Source organism: Lissotriton helveticus, chromosome 7 (assembly GCF_964261635.1).
Source record: "Lissotriton helveticus chromosome 7, aLisHel1.1, whole genome shotgun sequence".
Lineage (NCBI taxonomy): Eukaryota > Metazoa > Chordata > Amphibia > Caudata > Salamandridae > Lissotriton > Lissotriton helveticus.
This window is the reverse complement of record NC_136068.1, coordinates 53,300,931-53,311,931: the sequence shown is the minus strand read 5'-3', so window position 1 is coordinate 53,311,931 and position 11,001 is coordinate 53,300,931. Positions and strand designations below refer to the sequence as shown.

General features: G+C 54.0%; 1 protein-coding gene across 2 annotated transcripts in view; it reads left to right on the top strand.

The window, feature by feature from the left end:
- The first annotated feature begins 296 nt into the window (after positions 1-296).
- The window catches only part of LOC144768014 (uncharacterized), a 113,499-nt gene continuing 102,794 nt past the window's right edge, over positions 297-11,001 (top strand). Inside the window, exon 1 of one of the 2 annotated variants that reach the window (XM_078651408.1) lies at positions 297-509. In XM_078651408.1, the coding sequence (XP_078507534.1) occupies positions 431-509 (79 nt within the window). In that variant the 5' untranslated portion in view covers positions 297-430. The remainder of the gene's footprint in view (positions 510-11,001) is intronic. The other variant, XM_078651407.1, reaches the window with a different exon arrangement.

Here is an 11,001-nt window from a genome sequence, read left to right as displayed (position 1 = left end):
CCCTGGACCGGAATCAAGCATCCTAGGACCGGATCCGACTATCAGCCGTCTTCATCCAGGATAGCTTGACTCCAGTGGCAAAGTGAGCACGGGACCCACGTCTGGGCACACCCTTCCCACATAAACACATCTGTTAAGGAACATCTGTGCTCTCTAGTCCCACACCCCAGGGTTGAGTTCACCCCAGAGCCGTTGGCACCATCCATCCAGCAGGGAAAGAGTTAAAACCCCTCCCAGCCCCACCTGTGTTCAGACACCACCCAGAGCTGGGCACACCCTCCCTGGACCAGAGGGAGGGAGGCACGGGCGCAGGGTGACTCCAGACAGCGCCAGGGGCCCGACCTCGAAGCAGAGGCAGCCGGGCACTCAAGGCAGAGAGACGCAGACCCTGAAGGGCTTCACCCATCCACCGTCCCTCCCAGGAGCCACCATGGGGGGCGCAGCCCTGGCACTGCTGTGGGCGCTCTCCGCTGGCACGCTGGCCCTTCGGGACATCGAGACGACACCGGGTGAGTGTCCCTCAAAAGAATGAGGTCAAAGAGGAGAGAGCCCCCTCTGGGAGCAGGGGTGCATGTCGCCACATGGGGCTGGGGAGGGGGGGCTGATAGCGGTGCTCGTGGAGGCCGACAGGGCAGCTTGGCAGGGGCTGCCAGTCACACGACCCCTAAGAGGCAGGGGTCAGAGGTGGTCACTTGCACGTGTCCAGCTGCGAGTGCGGCCGACCTCAGGTGCGAGGACGGCTCAATTCTTGGCAACACTTCTTCCTTCGACCCTACGCCTCGCCTCAACTCTACTCTTGATGCCAATGACCGCTCTCTCTCCTGACATGACATGTAGTGCCTAGTGCTGCTCCGGTAGAGATCGACACACAGCTCTGCCCGTGCTCCTCACTCTTCTCCACAGCAGCGCTCCACCCCTGACACTCACTGGCCCAGCACAGCCCTGCTAATGCGCCCCTTCCTGCCCCACAGCCCCGCCAGTCCAGGACTGGACCAGACAAAAATACCGGCCTCCAAGCACCTCAATACAGACCACCCTCGCCCCAAAGAAATGCAGGTATAAAGAACCCCACTGGTGCACATCTACCTATGCACACAGCACCCGCTGCTAGTACGGGGACACACCTGGCTCCACCAGGGCACCTCAACCCCAGCACACAGCACCTGCTGCTGGTAAAGGGACACACCTGACTCCACCGGTGCACCTCGACCTAAGCACACAGCTCCTGCTGCTAGTACGGGGACACACCTGGCTCCACCAGTGCACCTCAACCCCAGCACACAGCACCTGCTGCTAGTACGGGGACACACCTGGCTCCACCAGGGCACCTCAACCCCAGAACACATCACCTGCTGCTGGTAAAGGGACACACCTGACTCCACAGGTGCACCTCAACCTAAGCACACAGCTCCTGCTGCTAGGACACGGACACACCTGGCTCCACCAGGGCACCTCAACCTAAGCACACAGCTCCTGCTGCTAGTACGGGGACACACCTGGCTCCACCAGGGCACCTTAACCCCAGCACACAGCACCTGCTGCTGGTAAAGGAACACACCTGACTCCACAGGTGCACCTCAACCTAAGCACACATCTCCTGCTGCTAGTAAAGGGACACACCTGGCTCCACCGGTGCACCTCAACCTAAGCACACAGCTCCTACTGCTAGTACGGGGACACACCTGGCTCCACTAGGGCACCTCAACCTAAGCACACAGCTTCTGCTGCTAGTACGGGGACACACATGGCTCCACCAGGGCACCTCAAACTAAGCACACAGCTCCTGCTGCTAGTACGGGGACACACCTGGCTCCACCAGGGCACCTCAACCTAAGCACACAGCTTCTGCTGCTAGTACGGGGACACACCTGGCTCCACCGGTGCACCTCAACCTAAGCACACAGCTCCTGCTGCTAGTAAAGGGACACACCTGGCTCCACCGTTGCACCTCAACCTAAGCACACAGCTCCTGCTGCTAGTACGGGGACACACCTGGCTCCACCAGGGCACCTCAACCCAAGCACACAGCACCTGCTGCTAGTAAAGGGACACACCTGACTCCACAGGTGCACCTCTACCTAAGCACACAGCACCTGCTGCTAGGACACGGACACACCTGGCTCCACCAGGGCACCTCAACCCAAGCACAAAGCACCTACTGCTAGTAAAGGGACACACCTGACTCCACAGGTGCACCTCTACCTAAGCACACAGCACCTGCTGCTAGTGCAGGGACACACCATGCTCCACCAGGGCACCTCAGCCTAAGCACACAGCTCCTGCTGCTAGAACAGGGCCACACCAGGCTGAAACCAGTGCACCTCAACCCCAGCACACAGCACCTGCTGCTAGTGCAGGGACACACCTGGCTCCACCAGGGCACCTCAACCTAAGCACACAGCTCCTGCTGCTAGTACAGGGACACACCTGGCTCCACCGGTGCACCTCAACCTAAGCACACAGCACCTGCTGCTAGTGCAGGGACAAACCTGGCTCCACCAGGGCACCTCAACCTAAGCACACAGCTCCTGCTGTTAGTACAGGGACACACCTGGCTCCACCGGTGCACCTCAACCCCAGCACACAGCTCCTGCTGCTAGTGCAGGGACACACCTGGCTCCACAAGGGCACCTCAACCTAAGCACACAGCACCTGCTGCTAGTGCAGGGACACATCTGGCTCCACCAGGGCACCTTAACCCCAGCACACAGCACCTGCTGCTAGTGCAGGGACAGACCTGGCTCCACCGGTGCACCTCAACCTAAGCACACAGCACCTGCTGCTAGTACAGGGTCACCTGGCTCCACCGGTGAACCTCAACCCCAGCACACAGCTCCTGCTGCTAGTACAGGGCCACACCAGGCTCCACCAGTGCACCTCAACCTAAGCACATAGCACCTGCTGCTCGTACAGGGACACACCTGGCACCACCAGGGCACCTCAACCTCAGCACACAGCTTCAGCTGCTAGTAAAGGGACACACCTGGCTCCACAGGTGCACCTCAACCTATACACACAGCACCTGCTGCTAGTGCAGGGACACACCTGGCTCCACCAGGGCACCTCAACCACAGCACACAATACCTGCTGCTAGTACAGGGACACACCCGGCTCCACCAGTGCACCTCAACCTCAGCACACAGCTCTTGCTGCTAGTACAGTGACACGTCTGGCTCCACCAGTGCACCTCAACCTAAGCACACAGCACCTGCTGCGAGTGCAGGGACACACCTGGCTCCACCGTGCACCTCAACCCTAGCACACAGCACCTGCTGCTAGTGCAGGTACACACCTGGCTCCACCAGTGCACCTCAACCCCAGCACACAGCTCCTGCTGCTAGTACAGGGACCTGGCTCCATCGGTGCACCTCAACCTAAGTAGACAGCTCCTGCTGCTTGTGCAGGGACACACCTGGCTCCACCGGTGCACCTCAACCCCAGCACACAGCACCTGCTGCTAGTGCAGGGACACACCTGGCTCCACCAATGCACCTCAACCTAAGCACACAGCACCTGCTGCTAGTGCAGGGACACACCTGATTCCACCAGGGCACCTCGACCTAAGCACACAGCACCTGCTGCTGGTAAAGGGGCACACCTGACTCCACAGGTGCACCTCCACCTAAGCACACAGCACCTGCTGCTAGGACACGGACACACCTGGCTCCACCAGGGCACCTCGACCTAAGCACACAGCACCTGCTGCTGGTAAAGGGACACACGTGACTCCACAGGTGCACCTCTACCTAAGCACATAGCACCTGCTGATAGTGCAGGGACACACCAGGCTCAACCAGGGCACTTCAACCTCAGTACACAGCTTCTGTTGCTAGTGCAGGGAAACACCTGGCTCCACAGGTGCACCTCAACCTATACACACAGCACCTGCTGCTAGTGCAGTGACACACCAGGCTCCACCAGGGCACCTCAACCCCAGCACACAGTACCTGCTGCTAGTACAGGGACACACCTGGCTCCACCGGTGTACCTCAACCTCAGCACACAGCTCCTGCTGCTAGTACAGGGACACACCTGGCTCCACCGGTGCACCTCAACCTAAGCACAAAGCACCTGCTGCTAGTACAGGGACACATCTGGCTCCACAGGTGCACCTCAACCTATACACACAGCTCCTGCTGCTAGTAAAGGGACACACCTGACTCCACAGGTGCACCTCAACCTAAGCACAAAGCACCTGCTGGTAGTACAGGGACACGCCTGGCTCCACCAGTGCACCTCAACCTAAGCACACAGCACCTGCTGCGAGTGCAGGGACACACCATGCTCCACCAGGGCACCTCAACCCCAGCATACAGCACCTGCTGCTAGTGCAGGGACACACCTGGCTCCACCAGTGCACCTCAACCCCAGCACACAGCTCCTGCTGCTAGTACAGGGACCTGGCTCCACTGGTGCACCTCAACCTAAGTACACAGGTCCTGCTGCTTGTGCAGGGACACACCTGGCTCCACCAGGGCACCTCAACCCCAGCACACAGCACCTGTTGCTAGTGCAGGGACACACCTGGCTCCACCAGTGCACCTCAACCCCAGCACACAGCACCTGCTGCTAGTGCAGGGACACACCTGGCTCCACCAGTGCACCTCAACCTAAGCACACAGCTCCTGCTGCTTGTGCAGGGACACACCTGGCTCCACCGATGCACCTCAACCTAAGCACACAGCACCTGCTGCTAGTGCAGGGACACATCTGGCTCCACCAGTGCACCTCAACCCCAGCACACAGCTCCTGCTGCTAGTACAGGGACCTGGCTCCACCGGTGCACCTCAACCTAAGTACACAGGTCCTGCTGCTTGTGTAGGGACACACCTGGCTCCACCAGGGCACCTCAACCCCAGCACACAGCACCTGTTGCTAGTGCAGGGACACACCTGGCTCCACCAGTGCACCTCAACCCCAGCACACAGCACCTGCTGCTAGTGCAGGGACACACCTGGCTCCACCGGTGCACCTCAACCTAAGCACACAGCTCCTGCTGCTTGTGCAGGGACACACCTGGCTCCACCGATGCACCTCAACCTAAGCACACAGCACCTGCTGCTAGTGCAGGGACACACCTGGCTCAACCAGGGCACCTCAACCTCAGCACACAGCTTCTGTTGCTAGTGCAGGGAAACACCTGGCTCCACAGGTGCACCTCAACCTATACACACAGCACCTGCTGCTAGTGCAGGGACACACCAGGCTCCACCAGGGCACCTCAACCCCAGGACACAGTACCTGCTGCTAGTACAGGGACACACCTGGCTCCACCGGTGTACCTCAACCTCAGCACACAGCTCCTGCTGCTAGTACAGGGACACACCTGGCTCCACCGGTGCACCCCAACCTAAGCACAAAGCACCTGCTGCTAGTACAGGGACACGTCTGGCTCCACCAGTGCACCTCAACCCCAGCACACAGGTCCTGCTGCGAGTGCAGGGACACACCTGGCTCCACCAGTGAACTTCAACCCCAGCACACAGCTCCTGCTGCTAGTACAGGGACCTGGCTCCACCGGTGCACCTCAACCTAAGTACACAGGTCCTGCTGCTTGTGCAGGGACACACCTGGCTCCACCAGGGCACCTCAACCTCAGCACACAGCACCTGCTGCTAGTGCAGGGACACACCTGGCTCCACCGATGCGCCTCAACCTAAGCACACAGCACCTGCTGCTAGTGCAGGGACACACCTGGCTCCACCAGGGCACCTCGACCTAAGCACACAGCACCTGCTGCTGGTACAAGGACACACCTGGCTCCACCAGGGCACCTCAACCCCAGCACACAGCACCTGCTGCTAGTACAAGGACACACCTGGCTCCACCAGGGCACCTCAACCCCCGCACTCAGCACCTGCTGCTAGTCGGTACAGGGACACATCAGGCTCCACCACTGGACCTCAATCCAGCCCTGCAGCTCGCTGCAACTTCAGTGTGGGGACCACCAAATAGCTCCGCGAAACTTCTCCCCCTTTGTTCCTTTACGTGTATTCCGCCATCCAGGCCTGGCAGTGCCAGCTTTAAACGCCTCCACTGTGCCCGGACAAGTTCACAAGACGCTGCTCTAAGTGCAGAAATGAAGCACTTTGATGTGAATGCGCGGAGCTCCCTTCCTCTGGGAGAAGCCTTTGTTCTCCTCTTTGAGGCTTTGTGCGGCTGTGGGTGTGGGCACGGCCCGCCTTGATCGTCTGAAGCAGTTTACAGAAATCCAGGCCAACTGCTGAAAGGAGCGAGGTCTGGTCCGGGCCCTGGGGAGCCGGCCTGGTCCGAAGAGCTGCTGTGTGCCTGCAACAAGGCCAGCCGATGAAAGGACCCGGCCCCTGGGGAGCCGGCCTGCCCGGGGGCGCCGTGGGCCCTCAACCAGCAAGGAAGGGGAAGGGACAATGGAAGAAACAGACGTAACTGATGAAACAAGAGACAGACGTGGCTAATGGAGGTCGGAGACTAGTTTTAGGTCATTATTTGTTTTTCGCTCGGTGATCACACTCTGAAAGGACAGAACTTATAAATAGGAATGTCAGTGCGTGGCCAGTGCGTCATGGGCCTTGTCCCTTGTGCGAGGAACCAACTGCCCCCTGGCCGCTCCTCGAATTATGAAATACAGCAACGATCAGGGTTCCATGGTGCCCTCGGGCCTCTGTGCCCGGTGCCACTGCACCGAAGGCAGCCACGCCCCTCCGTAAGGCACCCTCCTAGGGTGACTTCTTATCTTGCAAATACGGTTTGGTGCCAGAGCAATTACAGCCACGATGTAGATAGAACAATGAAGGAAATTCCACATTTTAAGGATAGTTTTTAGGTCTCGCCTCTCAATGCGCATGCGCATTGAGCAGAGCGAGACTACAGCGACTTAAACAGACTTTACCCAACTGGGCGATTTGGTGCTGTGCCCGTGCGCTTTTAGGAATGCGCGGGCACATCATCAAATCGCCATCTGTTCCCTCAGCCGCACTCCTCCCACACCTTTGAAGTGAAGCTTAGCTTCACTTCAAAGGCCCCTGCTGCTTCACACCCTCATCGCCGCTCTCCCCACTCCGCCCCCTCCCCTGCCCGCCGTGTCGCATTTCTCCTCCCCCTCCCCACAGCAATGCCCTCCGACTTGTTTTCTCACTCGTTCCCAGTCACCCTCCTTTCCCCTGCCTTCCCTCTCCTTTTCTCTCACCTCTTTCCATCCCTTCCCTGGTTCTATATCCCACCCTCCTCTATAATCTATGCCCTCTCCCTCCTCCCCTTCCCTCTGTCTCTTCCCTGACTCCGTTCATAGTCTCTCCCTTTCCATTCGATCTTCCTCGCTCCCTCCTCCCCTTCCACTCTTCGCCCCCTCCCCGCCTGCACCACTCTATTACTTCTCCTCCCACCTCCCACGGCCGTCATTTCTGCCCGGCTTGCACAAACATCACCCAGAGCACTTCAGTTCAATCTCCAGCCCCCCTCCCAGCGCTGCCTTGTTATTAGTTTTGCTTTAGCCATGCTGCACAGTTTCGTGGCTGCTGTACAGTATTACTAACACCCATTGGCAGAGCCTAAGGACAGCTCTATTGGCTTTGCCAATTCTTGTAATTTCCATGATGAACTTTACATAGCTCCTCTCACTCACCCTCACCCTCACACATCCTCACTCACCCTCACACACTAAAAAATCTCGAGCAGACTCACACTCACACATCCGAAACAACAAAAACAATAATTTCCTCAAATCCTCACTCAAACACTCACACTCACCTACCCTCACACCCACAAACACACTCACACACCCTCACTCACATTCACACCCTCACACCTTCACACCCTCACACCCTCAGCACCTCATACACACACACCCTCACTCACCATATACACTCACCCTCACCCTCACACATCCTCATACACTAAAAAAAGCTCTAGAACACTCACCCTCACACATCCTAAACAAAACAAAGACTCATTTCCTCAACTCCCCCCCAACAACCACATCCTCCAACTACAACCTCAAACACAACACACTAATGCCACAGCACCACTCAATGCCACAACACCTCTAAATGCCACAGCAACACTAAATAACACTCCACCACTCAATGCCACAGCATTACTCAATGCTACAACATCACTCAATGCCACTGCATCACTTAATACAACGGCATCACTCTATGCCACAGCAACACTAAATAGCACAGCATCACTCAATGCCACAAAAAAAAACAACGCCACAGCATCACTCAGCACCACTCAATGCCACAGCAACAGTCAAGGCAACAAAAATAAATAAATACCACAGCACCACTCAATACCACATCAACATTCAGCATCACAGCGTCACTCATCGCCACAGCGTCACTCATCGCCACAGCATCACACAGCACCACAGCATCACTCAGCGCAACAGCATCACTAAGCGTCACAGTGTCACTCAGCGCCACAGCATCACTCCGCGCCACTGCGTCACCCAATGCCACAGCATCATTCAGCACCACAGCATCACTCAGCTCCACAGCATCACTCAGCACCACAGCATCATTCAGCGCCAACATAGCATCATTAGTTCAAATATGTTTTCACAATGTTTCAAAATGTATTCCAAATGTCAAACTAAATCTTAAAATTTCACTTCTGTTCTTCAATTTTCGTCACAATAAAATACACACAACATAATCTTCACTAAATATATTCAATAAAGTTTAAGCTATTAGCAATATAAAATAAAATGCATTTTATTTACGTATTGATTATTAAAAAAAATTAAAAACCACTGTCTTTTATTTATATCAATACATATAAGTCACGTAAATACAAAACATGTTGCATTACAAATGCTAAAGGTGTCACATTTACAAAAGTAAAAACTATTTGCTTAGTAAAAAAAATATATTAATTTAGCTATTTAAAAAAACAACACATAAATAAAAAAAAAAATATTTATAACACCAATAGCTCTAACTTTCCTATTGCGAGACCTATTGCATTTCAAATGCTTGTTACAGTTGTGGCCAAAGGACGTTGCAGTGCATCAGAAAACACCACAGGGGTCCTATTCTACAAGACTGCGTTTTAAATATCGATTTACAGAAGTAGTGTAGTCAGAATATCAACGACCACAATATTATAGATTTAAGAGGATACAGGTCAGATGACCAGGTGAGCATGGGCATAGGAAGTGTGGGGGACGCGGGGGATATATCCCCCCCAGATTTTGTAGTGGTGGGGACACGGGGGACAAGGGTGGGAGGGGACAAGGGGACACAAGAGTGTCGCCGCTCCCTTCTGTCAGTCACAGGGCCATTGGCACCTCAAAGCACTAGTGCTTTGAGGTGCCAATAAGTGCTTTGAGGTGCCAATGGCCCTGCGACTGACAGACGGGAGAGGGGAAATTCTTTTGTCAAAGCCTTTCAAGTGCCGATGGCTTTTGTTGTGCTGCAAACCTCCAGGAATTTTCACACCTCGTCCTCCGCGCCATGGCTGCCTGCACTCTGCACTTTTAGGACAAAGGAGGAGAGACAGTTTGTTAATTGCTGTCTGAATGCTGCACCTTCTCAGCCCCGACCGGACCCCACTTAGTTATTTTGACTGCGTAATTTAGCCGCTCAAAGGCTAATGTTTGGTGAAATGTATATTTTGAGCAGTTGAACCTCGCTAGGGAACATGAAAAACAATTAGTATCAGACACCCTCTGAGCCCACTTCTGTTGGGTGTCAGATGTTTTGGTCTGTCCTAATATTTACGTAAATAACAATTTAGATACCACTAGTTTGTCTGATTTCTCTTATAGCACCACTCACCCCAATCCAGGATGTCAGAGCGCTTTAGATCACACATGCACATTGGCAATAAGAAGGTTTTAAAATCAATTTAGTGGATGTGTTACATAAGAAAACAAGTTACTTACCTGTAACTTTAGTTCTCCAGTATTGGAATCTTTCATAGATTCACATGCCGGAATAATTCCCCGTCGTCGAGACGGGAGTCTCCGGTATATAAAAAAGCAGTGCTTAATAGTATAGCAAACTGAAAAGAGGCCTAGGCCCATTTCCCTTTTGCAACCCATAGCCTTTGTTATGTAAAAAAGGCCCAAACTTTTCTCTGAACCAATCAGAGCTCCTCACCCTCTAGAACACTCCTGAGAGAACCTTCTGCCCCTCAGATTTTTCGCGCACTTGTGCATATAACACACTTCTTGTGCTAAATCCGAGGTGAGCCTCTCAGGGGAGGAGGGTGGGTGCATGTGAATCTATGAAAGATTCCAATACTGGAGAACTAAAGTTACAGGTAAGTAACTTGTTTTCTTACTCCAGTATTGGGACTTTCATAGATTCACATGCCTGAATCAGAATAGCGAGCAGTGAAAAAACAAAGCACATTTTCCTGATACATTACATAATCATGCAATACCATTAGAAAATGAAGCATAATCTCATATACATATATATACATACTTATATAAAATGTGACTTTGTAAACAAAAGAAATTATGGATGGAGGGATGCAAGAAAGGCTCACCGTTAATGGATTATATTCCGCAGGACCGCCTCTCCCACCGCCGCATCCGATTCTGCGGCTGCATCCAAGCAGTAGTGCCTGGTGAAGGTGTGCGTAGATGCCCAGGTTGCTGCTCTGCAGATATCCTGGATTGGCACTTCTCTAAACAGTGCAGTGGATGTGGCCACCGCAGTCGTGGAATGGGCACGGACTCGTGCATTCAAAGGCTTTCCAGCAGCTTGATGACAGTAGACAATCTCACTGTAAATCCATTTGGCAATTCCCCTATTTGACCCTGGGAAACCTTTCCTGGGTGCGCTGAAGGCGACGAATAACTGAGAAGACTTGCGAAACGCCTTAGTTTCTTTCAAGTAAAATTTCATACATCTCTAAACGTCCAGCGAGTGCAATACTCGTTCTGCCGCTGTCAATGGATGAGGAAAGAAACGTTTCAACACCAATGGTTCGTTCAAATGAAAATCAGTTGGCACCTTCGGAATGAACTTCGGGTTTGTCCTGAGATCATTCTATCCTCCTGAAACTGTA